At 33.8% G+C, this 27290-nt stretch overlaps 1 protein-coding gene across 1 annotated transcript in view; it reads left to right on the top strand.

The window, feature by feature from the left end:
• The first annotated feature begins 9357 nt into the window (after positions 1 to 9357).
• Positions 9358 to 27290, top strand: part of LOC133629693 (neuropilin-1a-like) — a 180768-nt gene continuing 162835 nt past the window's right edge. Inside the window, 3 exon segments of the mRNA XM_062020593.1 lie at positions 9358 to 9867; positions 13023 to 13365; positions 21991 to 22165. Of these exon segments, the coding sequence (XP_061876577.1) occupies positions 13299 to 13365; positions 21991 to 22165 (242 nt within the window). The 5' untranslated portion in view covers positions 9358 to 9867; positions 13023 to 13298.

Here is a 27290-nt window from a genome sequence, read left to right as displayed (position 1 = left end):
TAACCTGGTGGACTCCAGTAGCAATGTTGTGAGGTAGACCATGGGCCAAGGTAGAAGTCCATAACCTGGTAGACCGGGGCTCTGAGGACACATGGACTGGAGGAGTATCCAAGCAGGACTTAAATGTGGTCCATCCATTCACACACTTTGTGTAACCTCTCAACAAAACGGTGTGTAATTGCATCCAGCTTGTTTTGGATACGACTCCAGAAAAACCAGATCTTCCAATCAGACGTCCATGCTGGAATGTTCTCCGCCCTGCCAAATAGTTTCAACCTGAGCCGGGAGCAAAAACCGAATGAAATCCAATCAGCGGCAATAAAAATGTCAGCTTGTTCCCCCCCAGTAATTATTCACGCTGCTCTTGGAAAGATGATTGGGCCAATGGAAGAAAGAGCAAATCCTTGAAATTGCTCTTTGATTGTTCCTCCACAATGGAGCGCTCAGTTGAGACACGACTTCCTCGTGAAATGACGATACGCTTCTTTGATGGCCGTTATCAGCGAGACACGGAGCGATTACAGTCGGGAGTAAAGTCATCTTCAGGAATAAAATATCGTGTTCTGGGAGCGCCGTCGTATCTTTACCTTTAAATGAAGTGTCAACTCTCTCATTTCCAACGCTATTTAGGCCATTTACAACTTTTTTTTCCCCCAACTTTAAGTGTGATAACACTCAAGAATGTGTATTAGACCACCTTATTTTAGTTTTGATGAAACATTTCCAGTAACAGGAGTGAGTTTTTAGCATAGAATTAGCAAGAATGCTCAACTTTAGGGACGGGAATCACAGTCCCATTCCATTCTGATTCTGGTTTACATCACAGGCATGCCTGTGTGTGAATGGATGAACAAATATAAACATTATTTTGCATGAGAACGGACTAGCAGGTGTTTACAGTATGCATGTACTTTATGTGAATGGATAAACAAATATAAATATTTTACATGAAAATGGACTAGTAAGTGTTCACAGTGTGCATGTACTGTATGTGAATGGATAAACAAATATAAACCTTATTTTACATGAGAATGGGCTAATAGGTGTTTACAGTATGCATGTACTCTATGTGAATGGATAAACAAATATAAACATTATGTGTACATGAGAATGGATTAGTAGGTGTTTACAGTATGCATGTACTGTATGTGAATGGATAAACAAATATAAACATTATTTTGCATGAGAATGGACTCGTAAGTGTTTACAGTATGCATGCACTGATGTGAATAGATAAACAAATATAAACATTATTTTACATGAGAATGGACTAGTAGGTGTTTACAGTATGCATGTACTGTATGTGAATGGATAAACAAATATATAGACATTATTTTGCATGAGAATGAACTAGTAGGTGTTTACAGTATGCATGCAATGTATGTGAATGGATAAACAAATATAAACATTATTTTACATGAGAATGGACTAGTAGGTGTTTACAGTATGCATGTACTGTATGTGAATGGATAAACAAATATATAGACATTATTTTGCATGAGAATGAACTAGTAGGTGTTTACAGTATGCATGCAATGTATGTGAATGGATAAACAAATATAAACATTATTTTACATGAGAATGGACTAGTAGGTGTTTACAGTATGCATGTACTGTATGTGAATGGATAAACAAATATAAACATTATTTTACATGAGAATAGACTAGTAGGTGTTTACAGTATGCATGTACTGTATGTGAATGGATAAACAAATATAAACATTATTTTACATGAGAATGGACTAGTAGGTGTTTACAGTATGCATGTACTGTATGTGACTGGATAAACAAATATAAATATTTTACATGAAAATGGACTAGTAAGTGTTTACAGTGTGCATGCACTGTATGTGAATGGATAAACAAATATAAACATTATTTTACATGAGAACGGACTAGTAGGTGTTTACAGTATGCATGTACTGTATGTGAATGGATGAACAAATATAAACATTATTTTGCATGAGAATGGACTAGCAGGTGTTTAGAGTATGCATGTACTGTATGTGAATGGATAAACAAATATAAATATTTTACATGAAAATGGACTAGTAAGTGTTCACAGTGTGCATGTACTGTATGTGAATGGATAAACAAATATAAACATTATGTGTACAAGAAAATGGACTAGTAGGTGTTTACAGTATGCATGTACTGTATGTGAATGGATAAACAAATATAAACATTATTTTACATGAGAACGGGGTAGTAGGTGTTTACAGTATGCATGTACTGTATATGAATGGATAAACAAATACAAACATTATTTTACGTGAGAATGGACTAGTAGGTGTTTACAGTATGCATGTACTGTATGTGAATGGATACACAAATATAAACATTATTTTACATGAGAATGGACTCGTAGGTGTTTACAGTATGCATGTACTGTATGTGAATGGATAAACAAATATAAATATTTTACATGAAAATGGACTAGCAGGTGTTTACAGTATGCATGTACTGTATGTGAATGGATAAACAAATATAAATATTTTACATGAAAATGGACTAGTAAGTGTTCACAGTGTGCATGTACTGTATGTGAATGGATAAACAAATATAAACATTATGTGTACAAGAAAATGGACTAGTAGGTGTTTACAGTATGCAGGTACTGTATGTGAATGGATAAACAAATATAAACCTTATTTTACATGAGAATGGGCTAATAGGTGTTTACAGTATGCATGTACTCTATGTGAATGGATAAACAAATATAAACATTATGTGTACATGAGAATGGATTAGTAGGTGTTTACAATATGCATGTACTGTATGTGAATGGATAAACAAATATAAACATTATTTTGCATGAGAATGGACTCGTAGGTGTTTACAGTATGCATGCACTGATGTGAATAGATAAACAAATATAAACATTATTTTACATGAGAATGGACTAGTAGGTGTTTACAGTATGCATGTACTGTATGTGAATGGATAAACAAATATATAGACATTATTTTGCATGAGAATGAACTAGTAGGTGTTTACAGTATGCATGCAATGTATGTGAATGGATAAACAAATATAAACATTATTTTACATGAGAATGGACTAGTAGGTGTTTACAGTATGCATGTACTGTATGTGAATGGATAAACAAATATAAACATTATTTTACATGAGAATGGACTAGTAGGTGTTTACAGTATGCATGTACTGTATGTGAATGGATAAACAAATATAAACATTATTTTACATGAGAATAGACTAGTAGGTGTTTACAGTATGCATGTACTGTATGTGAATGGATAAACAAATATAAACATTATTTTACATGAGAATGGACTAGTAGGTGTTTACAGTATGCATGTACTGTATGTGAATGGATAAACAAATATAAACATTATTTTACATGAGAATGGACTAGTAGGTGTTTACAGTATGCATGTACTGTATGTGAATGGATAAACAAATATAAACATTATTTTGCATGAGAACGGACTAGTAGGTGTTTACAGTATGCATGTACTGTATGTGAATGGATAAACAAATATAAACATTATTTTACATGAGAACGGGGTAGTAGGTGTTTACAGTATGCATGTACTGTATGTGAATGGATAAACAAATATAAACATTATGTGTAAATGAGAATGGACTAGTAGGTGTTTACAGTATGCATGTACTGTATGTGAATGGATAAACAAATATAAACATTATTTTACGTGAGAATGGACTAGTAGGTGTTTACAGTATGCATGTACTGTATGTGAATGGATAAACAAATATAAACATTATTTTGCATGAGAACGGACTAGTAGGTGTTTACAGTATGCATGTACTGTATGTGAATGGATAAACAAATATAAACATTATTTTACATGAGAACGGGGTAGTAGGTGTTTACAGTATGCATGTACTGTATGTGAATGGATAAACAAATATAAACATTATGTGTAAATGAGAATGGACTAGTAGGTGTTTACAGTATGCATGTACTGTATGTGAATGGATAAACAAATATAAACATTATTTTACATGAGAATGGACTCGTAGGTGTTTACAGTATGCATGCACTGTATGTGAATGGATAAACAAATATAAACATTATTTTGCATGAGAATGGACTCGTAGGTGTTTACAGTATGCATGCACTGATGTGAATGGATAAACAAATATAAACATTATTTTGCATGAGAATGGACTAGTAGGTGTTTACAGTATGCATGTACTGTATGTGAATGGATAAACAAATATATAGACATTATTTTGCATGAGAATGAACTAGTAGGTGTTTACAGTATGCATGCAATGTATGTGACTGGATAAACAAATATAAACATTATTTTACATGAGAATGGACTCGTAGGTGTTTACAGTATGCATGCACTGTATGTGAATGGATAAACAAATATATAGACATTATTTTGCATGAGAATGAACTAGTAGGTGTTTACAGTATGCATGCAATGTATGTGACTGGATAAACAAATATAAACATTATTTTACATGAGAATGGACTCGTAGGTGTTTACAGTGTGCATGTACTTTATGTGAATGGATAAACAAATATAAACATTATGTGTACATGAGAATGGACTAGTAGGTGTTTACAGTATGCATGTACGGGTGTCTAGTCCTGGCTCACAGGTCACAGACTAGACTGTGGACGGGTGTCTAGTCCTGGCTCACAGGTCACAGACTAGACTGTGGACGGGTGTCTAGTCCTGGCTCACAGGTCACAGACTAGAATGTTGACGGGTGTCTAGTCCTGGCTCACAGGTCACAGACTAGACTGTGGACGGGTGTCTAGTCCTGGCTCACAGGTCACAGACTAGACTGTGGACGGGTGTCTAGTCCTGGCTCACAGGTCACAGACTAGACAGTGGACGGGTGTCTAGTCCTGGCTCACAGGTCACAGACTAGACTGTGGACGGGTGTCTAGTCCTGGCTCACAGGTCACAGACTAGAATGTTGACGGGTGTCTAGTCCTGGCTCACAGGTCACAGACTAGACTGTTGACGGGTGTCTAGTCCTGGCTCACAGGTCACAGACTAGAATGTTGACGGGTGTCTAGTCCTGGCTCACAGGTCACAGACTAGAATGTTGACGGGTGTCTAGTCCTGGCTCACAGGTCACAGACTAGACTGTGGACGGGTGTCTAGTCCTGGCTCACAGGTCACAGACTAGAATGTTGACGGGTGTCTAGTCCTGGCTCACAGGTCACAGACTAGACTGTGGACGGGTGTCTAGTCCTGGCTCACAGGTCACAGACTAGAATGTTGACGGGTGTCTAGTCCTGGCTCACAGGTCACAGACTAGACTGTGGACGGGTGTCTAGTCCTGGCTCACAGGTCACAGACTAGACTGTGGACGGGTGTCTAGTCCTGGCTCACAGGTCACAGACTAGACAGTGGACGGGTGTCTAGTCCTGGCTCACAGGTCACAGACTAGACTGTGGACGGGTGTCTAGTCCTGGCTCACAGGTCACAGACTAGAATGTTGACGGGTGTCTAGTCCTGGCTCACAGGTCACAGACTAGACAGTTGACGGGTGTCTAGTCCTGGCTCACAAGTCACAGACTAGACTGTGGACGGGTGTCTAGTCCCGTCACGACTGCTCCAGGATGTCGTCTGTAAGCTGCAGCCAGAAATGTTCCTCTGCTTGCAGGCGTGTCTGCAGAGCAGCTGTGCAGCTCACTGCTCTCACGCCCCCTACAGGCTGTCAGGATCATTACTTCACTCTCTTGCAGTCAATGACATCATTTTAGACAACGTTTACATTTCAAAAGCAGCTTAAAATGGTGTGAAAGTGTTTAACATATGTTGGCCCTACGACAATATTAGACCAGGGATTCTCACACTGTGCTACACTGGCTCCATCTAGTGGTGCGTACAAGAATTACTCGATTAAAGTTGTGTTTTGTGTCCCTGGATACAAACACAGTGTTACTGTTCAAACTGTGTGTGATGTTACAGTGGCCAAAAATATCAAATATTCATGTTAAATAAAACCTCTGCCTTGTTTTAATGACTACTTAGGTCTACTACACTACTGTGTTTTAATGCTGGTCGTTATGATGCTACTTAATGAATACTTAGGCCTACTAGGCTACTGTATTTTAATGTTGTCTTTATGTTGTCCAAAATACAGTAATTCACCGAAAAATGTAGTTGTTGACTTGCGGTAAATAAACAAACAAACTGGCAGCTCAGGTGACAAAAATGTACTGTAAAAATTCATTTTTTTTAATTTACAGTAAAAAAAAATAATTTAATTTTACAGGTAATAAATTACAAATACAGTAATACACCGAAATATTTACAGTTGTTGATTTGCGGTAAAAACAAAACAAAACAAAAATTAAAAAACAACAACTGGCAGCTCAGGTGCCAAAATTTTACTGTAAAAAAGTTTTTTTTTATTTCAATTTTTTTTAAAAGTAAATTTTACAGGTAATAAAATAAAAATACAGTAATACACCGAAAAATCTAGTTTTTGACTTGAGGTAAAAAATGTAAAAAAAATTAAATTGCAGCTCGGGTGCCAAAATGTTACTGTAAAAATGCAATATTTTTAATTTACAGTAAAAAAAAAATTTAAAAAAAAATGTACAGGTAAAAAAATAAAAATACAGTAATACACACAAAAATCCACAGTTGTTGACTTGTGGTCAAAAAAACCCTCAAACTGGCAGCTCAGGTGCTAAAATGTTACTGTAAAAATGCATTTTTTTTATTTACAGTAAAAAAACAAATGCACATTTTACAGGTAATAAAATAAAAATACAGTAAAACACAGAAAAACCTAGTTGTTTTCGTCTGGTAAAAAAAAACTAACAAAAAAATAAATCTGACAGCTGAGGTGCCAAAATTTTACTGTAATAATGCCATTTTTTAAATTTACAGTAAAAAAAACTAATGTAAACTTTACAGGTAATAAAATAAAAATACAGTAATACACTGAAAAATCTACAGTTGTTGATTTGCGGTAAAAAAAACAAACAAAACAAAAAAAAACAACTGGCAGCTCAGGTGCCAAAATGTTACTGTAAAAATGTTTTTTTTTTTTCATTTTCAGTAAAAAAGTGTAAACTTTACAGGTAATAAAATAAAAATACAGTAATACACCCAAAAATCCACAGTTGTTGACTTGCGGTAAAAAAAAACAAAAAAAAATGGCAGCTCAGGTGCCAAAATGTTACTGTAAAAATTCAGTTTTTTTATTTACAGTAAAATAACTAATGTACATTTTACAGGTAATAAAATAAAAATAAAGTAATACACCAAACAATCTAGTTTTTGACTTGCGGTATAAAAAACAAAAAAAACTGGCAGCTCAGGTGCCAAAATGTTACTGTAAAAATTCAGTCTTTTTATTTACAGTAAAAAAACAAACTGGCTGCTCAGGTGCCAAAATTTTACTGTAAAAATTAAGTTTTTTTGATTTACAGTAAAAAAAAAAAGAACTGGCAGCTCAGGTGCCAAAATGTTACTGTAAAAATTAAGTTTTTTTTATTTACAGTAAAAAAACAAACTGGCAGCTCAGGTGCCAAAATGTTACTGTAAAAATTCTGTTTTTTTTATTTACAGTAAAAAAACAAACTGGCTGCTCAGGTGCCAAAATTTTACTGTAAAAATTCAGTTTTTTAAATTTACAGTAAAAAAACAAACTGGCTGCTCAGGTGCCAAAATTTTACTGTAAAAATGCAGGGCTTTTTTCAATTTTACAGTCAAATTCTGGCAACTGAGCTTCCTTTTTTTTTTTTTTTATACCATAAAAACAACAATACTGTTTTTCCATTCACAGTAACGTACACTACATTTTGAGGTGAAATTATTGCAATTTACCATATTTTTTTTACATTTTAATTTAAAAAAATCTACTAATAAAATGCATTAAAAATTGTGTAATAATATCACTAATAATAATAAAATTACTCTGGGGCCAAACATAACTGCCATGTGGCCCTCAGTGAAAACCACGTTGACACTTAGAAGAAACGCGTTGTGGCCCCCAAGTGGCCCCGGGGCCCGACTTTGGACACCCCTGCTACAAAGAGCCCTCAGAACATCTTTCTCCTGCCTATTAATGCTCCGCATTGGGCGAGCCGACGCGCCCCCACGCGTTGCCAAAAAGTTACTGTAAAAATACAGTTTTTTAAATTAACAGTAAAAAAACAAATGTAAACTTTACAGGTAATAAAATAAAAATACAGTAATTCACCGAAAAATCTAGTTGTTGACTTGCTGTAAATAAACAAAAAAACTGGCAGCTCAAGTGCCAAAATTTTACTGTAAAAATGCAATTTTTTTTAAATTTAGAGTAAAAAAAATGTAAACTTTACAGGTAATAAAATAAAAATACACTAATACACCAAAAAATCTAGTTGTTGACTTGCAGTAAAAAATAAAATAAAAATAAATTTAAAAAATGGCAGCTCAGGTGCCAAAATGTTACTGTAAAAATGTTTTTTTTTTTTTAATTTAAACTAAAAAAACGATTTTAAACTTTACAGCTATTAAAGTAAAAATACATTAATAGACCGAAAAATTTAGTTGTTGACTTGCGGTTAAAAAATAAAATAAAATAAATTAAAAATGGCAGCTCAGGTGCCAAAATGTTACTGTAAAAATGCAATTTATTTTATTTACAGTAAAAAAACGAATGTAAACTTTACAGGTAACAAAATAAAAATACATTAATAGACTGAAAATGTAGTTGTTAACTTGCAGTAAAAAAAAAAAAAAAGAAAAAAAAAAAAAGTCAGCTCAGGTGCCAAAATGTTACTGTAAAAAATTTTTTTTTTCAATTTAAGCTAAAAAAAAACGATTTTAAACTTTACAGGTATTAAAATAAAAATACATTAATAGACCGAAAAATGTAGTTGTTGACTTGCGGTAAAAAATAAAAAAAAATAAAAAATGGCAGCTCAGGTGCCAAAATGTTACTGTAAAAATGCAATTTATTTTATTTACAGTAAAAAAAACGAATGACAACTTTACAGGTAACAAAATAAAAATACATTAATAGACCGAAAAATGTAGTTGTTGACTTGGAGTAAAAAAACAAACTGGCAGCTCAGGTGCCAAAATTTTACTGTAAAAATGCAGGGATTTTTTTCAATTTTACAGTCAAATTCTGGCGACTGAGCTTCCTTTTTTTTTTTTTTTTTTTACCATAAAAACATCAGTACTGTTTTTCCATTCACAGTAACATACAACGTGAAATTATTGCAATTTACCATATTTTTTTTACATTTTAATTTAAAAAATCTACGCGTTGTGGCCCCCAAGTGGCCCCGGGGCCCGACTTTGGACACCCCTGCTACAAAGAGCCCTCAGAACATCTTTCTCCTGCCTATTAATGCTCCGCATTGGGCGAGCCGACGCGCCCCCACGCGTGTGCGTGTGCGCGCCGCCCCTGCTAAAAAGGGGTGTGCGATGCTGGCCGGGACTCAAACCCACGGCGTGTCCGTCAGTGCGCACGCAGCACCCGCGCAGGCAGACGCGGAGCAAACTTGGAGCTTTTTCTCACGTCGCCGAGGACTTATCACTATCTTTTTTTTTTTTTTTTTTTTTTGTTCTCCCCATTTTTAACGAATACGTCCTGAACCTTTTTCGGGACTCTTTTTGTGGAAAAAAAAAAAAAAAAAAAAAGGAGCGGGAGATCCGGAGAAGTCCTCCCCGCCGGAGCGCGTCTGAATGCGGGGAAGAGAGGCACGGAACCCCGGGGGGCTGCGGTGGTCTTCTACGTCACTCAAGCCGAATCCACGGTGCTTGTCTTTCGGAGTAAACCAAGAAAAGCAAGCGAGGGAGTGAATTAAGTCCTTTTTTCACCTTTTTTGGGAGAAAATTCACCTTTTTTTGCATAAATTGGAACAAAGTGGTGCGCTGGATGAATGCGCCTCGAACACAGGTGACCATTTTTATTTCTTCTATTATTATTATTATGACATTTAATACTTTTTAAACGACATAAAAACACATTTTTCTCTGTAATTTTGCTTTTTCTTTAACACTATTCTGCTTGTACGGATTGAATTACGTTCTTTGTGCACGTTTCCGCGCACCAAGAGTGCAAATTGCGCCTGCAACAGTGTCATTTTGGGCTATATTTAAAGGACAAGCGGTAAGAAATGGATGGATTTGAGATGCATTTAAAAAAAAAAATGCGGCAATATTCTTCATTTTGTGGCGTAAAGTGTTCTTATAAGAAAGGGAGAGTGGTTATCTCGTGATTCTCATTCCATAGCGCAGCTTTTACGCAGAAAATACACTTTTTTGGAGGTTTAAAAAGACTTGCGTGGCGTGTAACATATTGATCACTGTAAAATAACATATTGATCACTGTAAAAGAGGAGAAGTTATCATTTAAGGTGATTTTTTCCCCTTAAGAAAGGGAGAGTGGGGTATATCTCATTCCACAGCGCAGCTTTTACGCGAAAAAACGCCACTTTTTTGGAGGTTTAAAAAGACTTGCGTGGCGTGTAACATATCGATCACTGTAAAAAAAACATATTGATCACTATAAAAGAGGATGAGTTATCATTTTAGGTGAGTTTCCCCCCTAAGAAAGGGAGAGTGGGGTATATCTCATTCCACAGCGCAGAAAAAAGACACTTTTTTGGAGGTTTAAAAAGACTTGCGTGGCGTGCAACATATCGATCACTGTAAAATAACATATTGATCACTGTAAAAGAGGATAAGTTATCATTTAAGGTGATTTTTCACCCCCTAAGAAAGGGAGAGTGGGGTATATCTCATTCCACAGCGCAGCTTTTATGCGGAAAAAAACCACTTTTTTGGAGGTTTAAAAAGACTTGCGTGGCGTGTAACATATTGATCACTGTAAAATAACATATTGATCACTATAAAAGAGGAGAAGTTATCATTTAAGGTGATTTCCCCCCCCCCCCTTAGAAAGGGAGAGTGGGGCATATCTCATTCCACAGCGCAGAAAAAAGACACTTTTTTGGAGGTTTAAAAAGACCTGCGTGGCGTGTAACATATCGATCACTGTAAAATAACATATTGATCACTGTAAAAGAGGAGAAGTTATCATTTAAAGTGATTTTTTTCCCCCTAAGAAAGGGAGAGTGGGGTATATCTCATTCCACAGCGCAGCTTTTACGCAGTAAGACACTTTTTTGGAGGTTTAAAAAGACTTGCGTGGTGTGCAACATATCGATCACTGTAAAATAACATATTGATCACTATAAAAGAGGATAAGTTATCATTTAAGGTGAGTTTTTCCCCCTAAGAAAGGGAGAGTGGGGTATATCTCATTCCACAGCGCAGCTTTTACCAGAAAAGACACTTTTTTGGAGGTTTAAAAAGACTTGCGTGGCGTGCAACATATCGATCACTGTAAAATAACATATTGATCACTGCAAAACAACATATTGATCATGTAAAAGAGGAGAAGTTATCATTTAAGGTGATTTTTCCCCCCTAAGAAAGGGAGAGTGGGGTATATCTCATTCCACAGCGCAGCTTTTACCAGAAAAGACACTTTTTTGGAGGTTTAAGAAGACTTGCGTGGCGTGTAACATATTGATCACTGTAAAATAACATATTGATCACTGTAAAAGAGGAGAAGTTATCATTTAAGGTGATTTTTTCCCCCTAAGAAAGGGAGAGTGGGGTATGTCTCATTCCACAGCGCAGAAAAAAGACACTTTTTTGGAGGTTTAAAAAGACCTGCGTGGCGTGTAACATATTGATCACTGTAAAATAACATATTGATCACTATAAAAGAGGATAAGTTATCATTTAAGGTGAGTTTTTCCCCCTAAGAAAGGGAGAGTGGGGTATATCTCATTCCACAGCGCAGCTTTTACACAGAAAGCCACTTTTTTGGAGGTTTAAAAAGACTTGCGTGGCGTGCAACATATTGATCACTGTAAAATAACATATTGATCACTGCAAAAGAGGAGAAGTTATCATTTAAGGTGATTTTTTCCCCCCTAAGAAAGGGAGAGTGGGGTATATATCATTCCACAGCGCAGCTTTTACAAGAAAATACACTTTTTTTGGAGGTTTAAAAAGACTTGCGTGGCGTGCAACATATTGATTACTGTAAAATAACATATTGATCACTGTAAAAGAGGAGAAGTTATCATTTAAGGTGATTTTCCCCCTAAGAAAGGGAGAGTGGGGTATATCTCATTCCACAGCGCAGAAAAAAGACACTTTTTTGGAGGTTTAAAAAGACTTGCGTGGCGTGCAACATATTGATCACTGTAAAATAACATATTGATCACTGTAAAAGAGGAGAAGTTATCATTTAAGGTGAGTTTTTCCCCTTAAGAAAGGGAGAGTGGGGTATATCTCATTCCACAGCGCAGCTTTTACGCGAAAAAACGCCACTTTTTTGGAGGTTTAAAAAGACTTGCGTGGCGTGTAACATATCGATCACTGTAAAATAACATATTGATCACTATAAAAGAGGAGAAGTTATCATTTAAGGTGATTTTTCCCCCCCTAAGAAAGGGAGAGTGGGGTATATCTCATTCCATAGCGCAGCTTTTACGCAGAAAGACACTTTTTTGGAGGTTTAAAAAGACTTGCGTGGCGTGTAACATATCGATCACTGTAAAATAACATATTGATCACTGTAAAAGAGGATAAGTTATCATTTAAGGTGATTTTTCCCCCCTAAGAAAGGGAGAGTGGGGTATATCTCATCCCACAGCGCAGAAAAAAGACACTTTTTTGGAGGTTTAAAAAGACTTGCGTGGCGTGCAACATATTGATCACTGTAAAATAACATATTGATCACTGTAAAAGAGGAGAAGTTATCATTTAAGGTGATTTCCCCCCCCCCCCCAAGAAAGGGAGAGTGGGTTATATCTCATTCCACAGCGCAGCTTTTACCAGAAAAGACACTTTTTTGGAGGTTTAAAAAGACTTGCGTGGCGTGTAACATATCGATCACTGTAAAATAACATATTGATCACTGCAAAACTACATATTGATCATGTAAAAGAGGATACGTTATCATTTAAGGTGATTATTTCCCCCCCTTGGAGTGGGAAAGAGCGCGCCTGAACCTGTCTCTCCTCCCCACAGCTCGTGGTTGCCTCCCGCGTGCAGCTCCTCCGTTGACGCAAAGAAGGACGTGGGAGTGGGAGTGGGTCCTGTCTCGGTGCCTATCACTCACGGGAGGAGAGGACACGGCTTGCCCGGGCGATGGGGAGAAGCGCGCAGTGGGCAATTGCGAGCGGAAACCGGATGCCGCAGACCTGAAAAAACAGTTTTTTTTTACCCCCCCATGCTTCTGGAGGAGTTTATCTACGGATTTCTTTTTATACTTTTTGTTTTTTTCTGGTGGAGAACGCACCGAGGATGCATTGTGGATTAGTCTTGACCCTGTTGACGGGGACGCTCTCAGTGGTTCTGGCGTTCAAAAACGGTGAGTGTGAGACGTCTTGTTACCTTCCTCAATAATCCCTTTATGCGGTCTGCAAGGCGACTACTTCCCGTTGTTTGTCATTCAAATGTGGACTTTACAGTACAGATATGAACATTTTTGGTGGCATTAGCTGGTTGCAGCGCAGGATGAAAGATCAATAAGGTGCATTTACAAAAGAAGGTGCGGATATAAATAGTTTACTGTACAGATTAATAGCTTCAGGGCCGGCCCGTGGCATAGGCCGTATAGGCAAATGCTAAGGGCGCCGTCCATCAGGGGGCGCCACGCCAGTGCCACAAATGTTAGAGGGGGGGAAAAAAAGTTGGTACTATTATTTCTAAGTACATAAAATAATCCCACGTTAATTAAAATGCAAAGTAAAGCCTATTTAATAGAAATATTATTTGTTACAACATTACGCCCCCCCCTCCCCCGGCACGGTGCGCCCCCTCCCTTCCCGTATCGTGACTCTTTTTGGACGTCACCACATCAAAAAATCAACACAAGATGTCAAAACGGCCAAAACTGTCAGGTGCCCAGGGAAGAAAAAAGAGAAAAGAAGAGGAGAAACGAGAAAAAGACAGAGGTAGCAGGTAGGTAACGTTAGCCTACATGAAATTATTTGTCTGTTACAGAATGTGATAGTAACCTGGCTTTTTAGCCACCTAAAATCTTGCCTAGGGCGCCAGATTGGTTAGGGCCGGGCCTGAATAGCTTGGATGATACCTTAAAATGTTCCAGTTCCATTCAAACATTTAAAAAACACTTTAAGCCCAATGTCTTGAATCAACACAGTAGTTAATACTATAATCAATGTTATGGGATATAAATAATAATGGAAGTATAATTGTTAGTAAATAGTATATAATTGGTACAAACGTTGAACTAACAAGGATATTTCACATGTCTTTATGTTGTGTTTATGTTGTGTAAAAAGTGTATTTATAATATGTTGCGCAAAAAAGGACATTTCCTAATTTTTGGAAGCTGTTATTCGACATTGTTTATAAGGTTAAGCGCAATAAGTGCTCGACTTCAGCCTAAACCCTTTCCGTTCAATTCATGAGTGTATTTCCAACATTCGTACGTCGCAATTTCCAGTTTCTCTTTTTCCGAACGTGTTCGAAAAGAAGTAGGAAGAAGCAGAGCTTATTTATTCCTACCCCCCTTTTTTTCCTTTTACGTAGCAACTGCTAGCACTTTTGTTCACTTCCCGTTCTCAAGGCCTTCACAATATACTCCGTAAATAATAATAATCGTAAATAGTCATGTGTATGTGTATTGTTGGTCTGTTATGGTGGTCATTTATCCCACGGTCCGTGAACACACCGTGTGTAAAACGGTTTGTTTATTGTTGTTGACCACTGACCGAAGAAATAATAAACTGAACTAAACTAATATATTGCACGTTTATGGATGTTTTGTCTTCATAGTCCAGCCAGTTAATCCATTTTTTCCTGGTTATTCCTCCAATTTTCTCCTCATATTTGAAAAACTCTATCAAAATAAGGTTTTTTAAAATAATAAACTAAACTAAACTAATATATTTCACGTTTATGGATGTTTTGTCTTTATAGTCCAGCCAGTTAATACATTTTTTTCCTGGTTATTCCTCAAATTTTCACTTCATAATTGAAAAATTCTATCAAAATAATGTTTTTTTCAAATAATAAACTAAACTAAACTAATATATTGCACATTTATGGATGTATTGTCTTTATAGTCCAGCCAGTTAATCCATTTGTTCCTCATTATTCCTCCAATTTTCTCCTCATAATTGAAAAACTCTATCAAAATAATGTTTTTTAAAATAATAAACTAAACTAAACTAATATATTGCACGTTCATGGATGTTTTGTCTTTATAGTCCAGCCAGTTAATCCATTTTTTTCCTGGTTATTCCTCCAATTTTCTCCTCATAATTTAAAAACTCTATCAAAATAATGTTTTTTAAAATAATAAACTAAACTAATCTAATATATTGCATGTTTATGGATGTTTTGTCTTTATAGTCCAGCCAGTTAATCCGTTTTTTTCCTGTTTATTCCTCCAATTTTCTCCTCATAATTGGAAAACTCTATCAAAATAATGTTTTTTAAAATAATAAACTAAACTAAACTAATATATTGCACGTTTATGGATGTTTTGTCTTCATAGTCCAGCCTGTTAATCCATTTTTTTCCTGTTTATTCCTCAAATTTTCACTTCATAATTGAAAAATTCTATCAAAATAATGTTTTTTTTAAATAATAAACTAAACTAAACTAATATATTGCACGTTTATGGATGTTTTTTCTTTATAGTCCAGCCAGTTAATCCATTTTTTTTCCTGTTTATTCCTCCAATTTTCTCCTCATAATTGGAAAACTATCAAAATAATGTTTTTTAAAATAATAAACTAAACTAAACTAATATATTGCACGTTTATAGATGTTTTGTCTTCATAGTCCAGCCAGTTAATCCATTTGTTTCCTGTTTATTCCTCAAATTTTCACTTCATAATTGAAAAATTCTATCAAAATAATGTTTTTTTTAAATAATAAACTAAACTAAACTAATATATTGCACGTTTATGGATGTTTTGTCTTTATAGTCCAGCCAGTTAATCCATTTTTTTCCTGTTTATTCCTCCAATTTTCTCTTCATAATTGAAAAACTCTATCAAAATAATGTTTTTTTAAATAATAAACTAAACTAAACTAATATATTGCACGTTTATGGATGTTTTGTCTTTATAGTCCAGCCAGTTAATCCATTTTTTTTCCTGTTTATTCCTCCAATTTTCTCAATTTTAGTATTTATTTATTCATTTTTAATCTTATTACTTATGCAGTATTATGTGAATAAATGGACAAAAGTGTTAGCAACTGCTGGGGTAGGATTAAATGAGCTCTGCTTCTTCCTACTCCTTTTCTCAGGATTCTAAGAACATTACTGTCATATTTAGTAAAAAAAAATAATACAAAATATTTGTGTTTCCAGAAAGCAAATGACTATTAGTCTTATTCAGTATATTCACGAGCACCAGCGCCCTCTACAGTACACATTTGATTTATTCCATTTACTGTAATTTACGGACTATAGAGCGCACCTTTATGTAAGCCACACCCACTAAACTTGAGGAAAAAAACCGATATTTTCCATATATTAGGCTCACCTGACTATAAGTCGCAGATATTTACGTTGTGAAGTGAGTTATTTACACAGAAAAAATATTCTGTAAATGTTTATTTACATACCTTAACTGTTTCCAAACGGTGCCTGCAAGGCGGCAGTAAAACGGCTGATCAAACAAAACAGAAGACCCGCTAGCTGCGCAAGCTAGCTCTCCAATAAGCCAAACGGACTGAAATAACAAGTTTGTGTACACATTTGAAGCGCTCCCTCTCTGGCCAACATATGCAATAACAAGTTTGTGTACAAATTTGAAGTGCTCCCCCTCTGGTCAACATATGAAATAACAAGTGTTTGTAAAAAATAGAAATGTGCCACATTTGGCCAAAATGTATTTAAAAATATATATATATATATATGTATATAGAGACATACTGTAATAACTTGAAGTAAATAATGAAGAATAAAAAACAATTACAAACCAAAAATTCCCCCAAAAATATGAATGAACTAAAAGCAGTCTTTTTCTCACAATGTGTCGACTTTTTTCGTATAAAATTGGGAACAATTTCTCATATTCTTTCTGTTTCTGTAATATTGCAATATATTCTGGTAAATTGTTATTTTATTTTTTTAATGTAAAAATGATAGCTTTTTAATGCAAAATGGTGACATTTGTCATATCAAATTCTGACTTTTATCACATTATTGCCATTTTTGTTTTGTTTTGTTCTTGTAAAATAGTGACATTTTTGGAGTAAAATTATGACTTTTGTCATCATTTTGCTGAATAAAATTCTGATTATTATTATAATATTGCCAAAAATTTGAAAGTTTTCTTATAAAATTGTGACTTTTGTCGGGTAAAATGACGACTCTTTTCATAAAATTGTCAGAATTTTAAGCTTTTCTTGTAAAAATGCGACTGTTATCGAGTCAAATTCCAACTTTTATCATAATATTGCACAGATGTTCAGTTTTTCTTGTAAAAATGTTGACTGGCGTTGAGTAAAATGACGACTTTTATATTATAATACCGCCAAAATTCTATGTTTTTCTTGTGAAATTGTGACCTTTTTCTTGTGAAATTCCAACTCATTTTTCACAACAAGCTTTTTTTATATTTGCAAAGTATGTATATATTATTAATGTTGTAAATACACATCTTTACATATCTAGAAAGGGTGTTTGCAAACCTTCCAAAAGCACATTTTTCTAGTAAAACTGGATTGCATTGTTGTGGTATTGTTATGTATTGTTTTGTTGATTGATTAATAAATTAAAAAAAAATAAAATAAAATATATATATATATATATATATATATATATATATATATATATATATATATATATATATATATATATATATATATATATATATATATATATATATATATATATATATATATATATATATATATATATATATATATATATATATATATATATATATATATATATATAAATGTGAAGTTACAGTACACAATACTTTGTTGGAGTATTGTGAAAAAAATACTCGTATAAGCTGGGAAATTCGGATAATTTTACTGTGTATTTCGAAAAACTGTGCATAAAAACATATAATACTTAAAAAAAAATAGCCTGCAAAACATAAACAATTGTCATAGTATTGAATCATCATGAAAAGTTTGCACGTTTTATGACATAAAAGTGATATTTTTCTGTTTTTGTGCATTTATTTTGAGTATATTTGCATTCGGAAAACAAACACAACTTGACCAAGAACAAAAATTAAAAGATTAATAAATAAAAAAATATAAAAATAAATAAAAATAACAAAAATTAAGGCATTTGTAGCAAAAAGAGGACAAGAAAACACGTCATAGAGTTAAAAATAGGACATAATAAAAATAGAGCATGGACACTAATATGTCAATAATGTATTCATATTTAATGTTATTACTTATGGAGTACATTGTGAATAACTGAGAACAGGAAGTAAACAAAGGTGTATAATGTTAAGGAAAAGGGGTTGGATTAAATAAGCTCTGCTTCTTCCTACTCCTTTTCCAACATGTTGAATGGAGAAAGTGGAGATTGTGATGCATCATGTTGTATGCATGCATGTGTGATGTATCATGTTGTATGCATGCATGTGTGATGTATCATGTTGTATGTGTGCATGTGTGATGCATCATGTTGCATGCATGCATGTGTGATGCGTCATGTTGCATGCATGCATGTGTGATGTATCATGTTGTATGCATGCATGTATGATGTTTCATGTTGTATGCATGCATGTGTGATGTATCATGTTGTATGCATGCATGTGTGATGTATCATGTTGTATGCATGCATGTGTGATGTATCATGTTGTATGCATGCATGTGTGATGCATCATGTTGTATGCATGCATGTGTGATGCATCATGTTGTATGCATGCATGCATGTGTGATGTATCATGTTGTATGCATGCATGTATGATGTTTCATGTTGTATGCATGCATGTGTGATGTATCATGTTGCATGCATGCATGTGTGATGTTTCATGTTGTATGCATGCATGTGTGATGCATCATGTTGTATGCATGCATGTGTGATGTATCATGTTGTATGCATGCATGTGTGATGTATCATGTTGTATGCATGCATGTGTGATGCATCATGTTGCATGCATGCATGCATGTGTGATGTATCATGTTGTATGCATGCATGTGTGATGCATCATGTTGTATGCATGCATGTGTGATGTATCATGTTGTATGCAAAAATACTGTTGAAACTCTGATCATTTTATTGTGTAGTTTGAAAAACGGTATGCAAAAACATATAATACTTTTTTTTTTAAAATAGCCCTGTAAAACATAAACAATCGTTATGATATTGAATCATCTCGAAACAGTTTGCATGTTTTATGACATAAAAGTCATATTTATGTGTTTATTTTGAGTATATTTACATTCAGATAACTTCAACAACAAAAAAACTTTACCAAGAGCAGCGTCAGCAAAGAGAGGACAATAAAACACAATATTCTAACTCAAGTTATTCAGCTTGTGGGTCTTCTGTTTTGTTTAAACAGCCGTTTTACTGCTGCCTTGCAGGCACCGCTTGGAAACAATTAAGGTACGTAAAATAAACATTTACAGAATATTTTTCTGTGTAAATAACTCACTTCACACCGTAAATATCTGCGACTTAGAGTCAGGTGCGCCTTCGGTGGCGTAGTGGTTAGAGTGTCCGCCCCGAGATGGGTAGGTCGTGAGTTCAAACCCCAAAGGCTATAAAAAATGGGACCCGTTAACTCCCGTTAACTCAGCATCTAGGGTTGGAATTGGGCTACCAGTTTGATACACACTTAAATAAATTGCCAGAAATAGCCAATTTGCTCAATTTACCTTTAACTCTATGTTATTATTAATAATGAATGATATTTACACTTAATTGAATGGTTTAAAAGAGGAGAAAACACAAAAAAAATGACAATTAAATTTTGAAACATAGTTTATCTTCAATTTCGACTCTTTAAAATTCAAAATTCAACCGAAAAAAAGAAGAGAAAAACTAGCTAATTCGAATCTTTTTGGAAAAATTAAAAAAATAATATATGGAACATCATTAGTAATTTTTCCTGATGAAGATTAATTTTAGAATTTTGATGACATGTTTTAAATAGGTTAAAATCCAATCTGCACTTTGTTAGAATATATAACAAATTGGACCGAGCTATATTTCTAACAAAGACAAATCATTATTTCTTCTAGATTTTCCAGAACAAAAATTTTAAAAGAAATTCAAAAGCCTTTGAAATAAGATCTAAATTTGATTCTACAGATTTTCTAGATTTACCAGAATATGTTTTTTAAATTTTAATCATAATAAGTTTGAAGAAATATTTCACAAATATTCTTCGTCGAAAAAACAGAAGCTAAAATGAAGAATTAAATTAAAATGTATTTATTATTCTTTACAATAATTTTGATTTATTTACTTGAGCATTGATTTAAATTGTCAGGAAAGAAGAGGAAGGAATTTAAAAGGTAAAAAAGGTATATGTGTTTAAAAATCCTAAAATCATTTTTAAGGTTGTATTTTTTCTCTAAAATTGTCTTTCTGAAAGTTATAAGAAGCAAAGTAAAAAAAATAATGAATTTATTTAAACAAGTGAAGACTAAGTCTTTAAAATATTTTCTTGGATTTTCAAATTCTATTTGAGTTTTGTCTCTCTTAAAATTAAAAATGTCGGGCAAAGCGAGACCAGCTTGCTAGTAAATAAATACAATTTAAAAAATAGAGGCAGCTCACTGGTAAGTGCTGCTATTTGAGCTATTTTTAGAACAGGCCAGCGGGCTACTCATCTGGTCCTTACGGGCTACCTGGTGCCCGCGGGCACCGCGTTGGTGACCCCTGATGTAAACAATGTGATAATACAGCTTATTGCACATAGGGTGTCAAATATTGCACATTAAATTCCAATTGCATGGTTCAACACATCATAATAATCCCCCCCCAGAAAACGGATTAACCGGCTGGACTATAAAGACAATATAACATACGTCCATAAACGTGGATGCATATGCAACAAGTGCAATATATTTACTGTATATGTACACTCAATCTATTTATATCTGCACCTTCTTTTTGTAAATGCACCTTATCCTGCACCACAACCAGCTAATGCCACCAAATGTCATATTTATCTGTACTGTAGACTTCAAATTTGAATGACAACAAAAAGGAAGTCTAATTAATTTATTTATTTATAATTAAGTCCAAATTTCCCTTCTAATATTCTTCAAAATGGAATGATCGTTTCCTTCAACCCTCTTTGCACGTTATTGCACTTCCTTATCTGTGCTCCTTGCAGTGGAACTAAAACAAAGAATTAGAGCTACGTTAAAATGTAATATCGGAAATTATCGGTATCGGTTTTTTATTATCAGTATCGTTATTTTTTTTTTTTTTTTTATTTTTTTTTTAAATTAATCCACATAAAAAACACAAGATACACTTACAATTAGTGCACCAACCCAAAAAACCTCCCTCTCCCATTTACACTCATTCACACAAAAGGGTTGTTTCTTTCTGTTATTAATATTCTGGTTCCTACATTATATATCAATACAGTCTGCAAGGGATACAGTCCGTAAGCACACATGATTGTGCGTGCTGCTGCTCCACTAATAGTACTAACCTTTAACACTTAATTTTTTCATTAATTACTAGTTTCTATGTAACTGTTTTTATATTGTTTTACTTTCTTTTGTATTCAAGAAAATGTTTTTAATTTATTTATCTTATTTTATTTGATTCATTTTTAAAAAAAGTACCTTATCTTCACCATACCTGGTTGTCCAAATTAGGCTTAATAATGTGTTAATTCCACGACTGTATATATCGGTTGATATCGGTATCGGTTGATATCGGTTTCGGTAATTAAAGAATTGGACAATATCGGCATATCGGATATCGGCAAAAAGCCATTATCGGACATCCCTACAAAGAATGTTTTTGATGAAGCCCCTGAAAGTTTGCACTTTTCTCCCGCAGACAAATGCGGGGGTAACGTCCGCATCTCAAACGCCAACTACCTCACCTCGCCCGGGTACCCCATGTCGTACGCCTCCTCCCAGCGCTGCGCGTGGGTGATCACGGCCCCGGGCCCCCACCAGCGGATCCTCATCAACTTCAATCCACATTTTGACCTGGAGGACCGGGAGTGCAAGTAGGTCCTCTTTAAAACCTGCTTCCAATGACAAGAGGATGCTCAAACTATGGCAGCAGTATGAGTTCCCTCTTCTTGCCATGGAACTGCGTCCTCTGGTGTTCATGTGCGGTACTGCCGCCACCAAGAATGTCTCTGCAGGGTTGTTTGATTGTGAAAGGTTCTCACTTCCTGTCTTTGGCTGAAATAACTCGCTCTATTTTGTTAATTGGGCAGCCCAATCATCACCAGAGGGTGTTTTTGTCACTTGAAACTGTTTTTTTTTTTTCAACCTTTAACACTCTGTCATTGGGATTTTCATTGATATGTTTGCAAAAAGGGGCTTTTTTCTGCCTAATAAGGTCACGCTGCACAGTAATAATAATAATAATAAATAATAATATATTGTATTTGTAAAAAGCACTTTACATTGAGTAAACAACCTCAAAGTGCTACAGTGTATTAAAAAAACAAAAAATAAATAAATAAATAAATCAAAAGATAATAAAAATAAAAAAATAAAACAAAAACTAGAACAGCCTAATAGCTAGAACTGGTATGCATATATCGAAAAAAAAATAATTCTTTTTTAAAAAAAAAAAAAAAAGGGGTTTTAAGCCTTTTTTAAAAGCATACACAGTCTGTGGTGCCCTCAGGTGGTCAGGGAGAAGCGACAAATGCAGACTCACCGAATTGACCTTTTCTGTGATCTGTAAAGTTCAACTAGCAATAATGATAATAATAATAATAGATTTTATTTGTAAAAAGCCCTTTACGCTGAGCAAACAACCTCAAAGTGCTACAGTGTATTAAAAAAAAGAAGAAAAAAGATAATACAAATAAATACAAATAAATATTAGAACTAGTATGCATATATCGAAAAAAAGAAGGGTTTTTAAGCCTTTTTTAAAAGCATCCACAGTCTGTGGTGCCCTCAGGTGGTCAGGGAGAGGCGACAAATGCGGACTCACCGAATTGACCTTTTTTGTGATCTGTAAAGTTCAACTAGAAATAATAATAATATTAATAGATTTGATTTGTAAAAAGCACTTTACGTTGAGCAAACAACCTCAAAGTGCTACAGTGTATTAAAAAAGAAAAGAAAACAGATAATACAAATAAATAAAAATAAAACTAGAACTAGCACGCATATATCTAAAAAAAATAGGCTTTTTTAAAAAAAAAAAAGAAGGGTTTTTAAGCCTTTTTTAAAAGCATCCACAGTCTGTGGTGCCCTCAGGTGGTCAGGGAGAGGCGACAAACGCGGACTCACCGAATTGACCTTTTTTGTGATCTGTAAAGTTCAACTAGCAATAATGATAATAATAATAATAGATTTTATTTGTAAAAAGTACTTTACGTTGAGGAAACAACCTCAAAGTGCTGCAGTGTGTTAAAAAAAAAAAGAAAAAAAGATAATACAAATAAATACAAATAAATATTAGAACTAGTATGCATATATCTAAAAAAAAGAAAAAGGCTTTTTTAAAAAGAAAGGTTTTTAAGCCTTTTTTAAAAGCATCCACGGTCTGTGGTGCCCTCAGGTGGTCAGGGAGAGGTGACAAATGCGGACTCACCGAATTGACCTTTTTTGTGATCTGTAAAGTTCAACTAGCAATAATAATAATAATAATATATTTTATTTTTAAAAAGCACTTTACGTTGAGCAAACAACCTCAAAGTGCTACAGTGTGTTAAAAAAAAAAGAAAAAAGATAATACAAATAAATACAAAAAAAAAGTAGAACTAGTATGCATATATCGAAAAAAAGAAGGGTTTTTAAGCCTTTTTTAAAAGCATACACAGTCTGTGGTGCCCTCAGGTGGTCAGGGAGAGGCGACAAACGCGGACTCACCGAATTGACCTTTTTTGTGATCTGTAAAGTTCAACTAGCAATAATGATAATAATAACAATAATAGATTTTATTTGTAAAAAAGCACTTTACGTTGAGCAAACAACCTCAAAGTGCTACAGTATGTAAAATAAAAAAAAATAAAAAAAGATAATACTAATAAATACAAATTAAAAACTAGAACTAGTATGCATATATCTTAAAAAAAAAGAAGGTTTTTTTTTTTTTAAATAAAGGTTTTTAAGCCTTTTTTAAAAGCATCCACAGTCTGTGGTGCCCTCAGGTGGTCAGGGAGAGGCGACAAACGCGGACTCACCGAATTTACCTTTTTTGTGATCTGTAAAGTTCAACTCGCAATAATGATGATAACAATAATAATAGATTTTATTTGTAAAAAAAGCACTTTACGTTGAGCAAACAACCTCAAAGTGCTACAGTGTGTAAAAAAAAAAATTAAAAAAAATGATAATACAAATAAATACAAATTAAAAACTAGAACTAGTATGCATATATCTTAAAAAAAAGGTTTTTTTTTAAAAAAAATAAAGGTTTTTAAGCCTTTTTTAAAAGCATCCACAGTCTGTGGTGCCCTCATGTGGTCAGGGAGAGGCGACAAACGCGGACTCACCGAACTGACCTTTTTTGTTATCTGTAAAGTTCAACTAGCAATAATAATAATAATAATAATAATAATATATTTTATTTGTAAAAAAAAGCACTTTACGTTGAGCAAACAACCTCAAAGTGCTACAGTATATTAAGAAAGAAAAAGAAAAAAGATAATACAAATAAATAAAAATTAAATCTAGAACTAGCATGCATATATCTAAAAATAAGGCTTTTTTTTAAAAAAAGAAGGGTTTTTAAGCCTTTTTTTAAAAGCATCCACGGTCTGTGGTGCCCTCAGGTGGTCAGGGAGAGGCGACAAATGCGGACTCACCGAATTGACCTTTTTTGTGATCTGTAAAGTTCAACTAGAAATAATAATAATATTAATAGATTTGATTTGTAAAAAGCACTTTACGTTGAGCAAACAACCTCAAAGTGCTACAGTGTATTAAAAAAGAAAAGAAAACAGATAATACAAATAAATAAAAATAAAACTAGAACTAGCACGCATATATCTAAAAAAAATAGGCTTTTTTAAAAAAAAAAAGAAGGGTTTTTAAGCCTTTTTTAAAAGCATCCACAGTCTGTGGTGCCCTCAGGTGGTCAGGGAGAGGCGACAAACGCGGACTCACCGAATTGACCTTTTTTGTGATCTGTAAAGTTCAACTAGCAATAATGATAATAATAATAATAGATTTTATTTGTAAAAAGTACTTTACGTTGAGGAAACAACCTCAAAGTGCTGCAGTGTGTTAAAAAAAAAAGAAAAAAAGATAATACAAATAAATACAAATAAATATTAGAACTAGTATGCATATATCTAAAAAAAAGAAAAAGGCTTTTTTAAAAAGAAAGGTTTTTAAGCCTTTTTTAAAAGCATCCACGGTCTGTGGTGCCCTCAGGTGGTCAGGGAGAGGTGACAAATGCGGACTCACCGAATTGACCTTTTTTGTGATCTGTAAAGTTCAACTAGCAATAATAATAATAATAATATATTTTATTTTTAAAAAGCACTTTACGTTGAGCAAACAACCTCAAAGTGCTACAGTGTGTTAAAAAAAAAAAAAAAAAGATAATACAAATAAATACAAAAAAAAAGTAGAACTAGTATGCATATATCGAAAAAAAGAAGGGTTTTTAAGCCTTTTTTAAAAGCATACACAGTCTGTGGTGCCCTCAGGTGGTCAGGGAGAGGCGACAAACGCGGACTCACCGAATTGACCTTTTTTGTGATCTGTAAAGTTCAACTAGCAATAATGATAATAATAACAATAATAGATTTTATTTGTAAAAAAGCACTTTACGTTGAGCAAACAACCTCAAAGTGCTACAGTATGTAAAATAAAAAAAAATAAAAAAAGATAATACTAATAAATACAAATTAAAAACTAGAACTAGTATGCATATATCTTAAAAAAAAAAGAAGGTTTTTTTTTTTTTAAATAAAGGTTTTTAAGCCTTTTTTAAAAGCATCCACAGTCTGTGGTGCCCTCAGGTGGTCAGGGAGAGGCGACAAACGCGGACTCACCGAATTTACCTTTTTTGTGATCTGTAAAGTTCAACTCGCAATAATGATGATAACAATAATAATAGATTTTATTTGTAAAAAAAGCACTTTACGTTGAGCAAACAACCTCAAAGTGCTACAGTGTGTAAAAAAAAAATTAAAAAAAATGATAATACAAATAAATACAAATTAAAAACTAGAACTAGTATGCATATATCTTAAAAAAAAGGTTTTTTTTTAAAAAAAATAAAGGTTTTTAAGCCTTTTTTAAAAGCATCCACAGTCTGTGGTGCCCTCATGTGGTCAGGGAGAGGCGACAAACGCGGACTCACCGAACTGACCTTTTTTGTTATCTGTAAAGTTCAACTAGCAATAATAATAATAATAATAATAATAATATATTTTATTTGTAAAAAAAAGCACTTTACGTTGAGCAAACAACCTCAAAGTGCTACAGTATATTAAGAAAGAAAAAGAAAAAGATAATACAAATAAATAAAAATTAAATCTAGAACTAGCATGCATATATCTAAAAATAAGGCTTTTTTTTTAAAAAAAGAAGGGTTTTTAAGCCTTTTTTTAAAAGCATCCACGGTCTGTGGTGCCCTCAGGTGGTCAGGGAGAGGCGACAAATGCGGACTCACCGAATTGACCTTTTTTGTGATCTGTAAAGTTCAACTAGCAATAATGATAATAATAATAATAATAGATTTTATTTGTAAAAAAAGCACTTTACGCTGAGCAAACAACCTCAAAGTGCTACAGTATGTAAAAAAAAAAAAAAAAAGATAATACTAATAAATACAAATTAAAAACTAGAACTAGTATGCATGTATCTTAAAAAAAAGAAGGTTTTTAAAAAAAAAAAAAAAAAGGTTTTTAAGCCTTTTTTAAAAGCATCCACAGTCTGTGGTGCCCTCATGTGGTCAGGGAGAGGCGACAAACGCGGACTCACCGAACTGACCTTTTTTGTTATCTGTAAAGTTCAACTAGCAATAATAATAATAATAATAATAATAATATATTTTATTTGTAAAAAAAGCCCTTTACGTTGAGCAAACAACCTCAAAGTGCTACAGTATATTAAGAAAGAAAAAGAAAAAAGATAATACAAATAAATAAAAATAAAATCTAGAACTAGCATGCATATATCTAAAAATAAGGCTTTTTTTTTAAA

Source organism: Entelurus aequoreus, linkage group LG15 (genome assembly GCF_033978785.1).
Source record: "Entelurus aequoreus isolate RoL-2023_Sb linkage group LG15, RoL_Eaeq_v1.1, whole genome shotgun sequence".
Taxonomy (NCBI): Eukaryota; Metazoa; Chordata; class Actinopteri; order Syngnathiformes; family Syngnathidae; genus Entelurus; species Entelurus aequoreus.
This window is presented reverse-complemented; position numbering and strand designations above follow the sequence as displayed.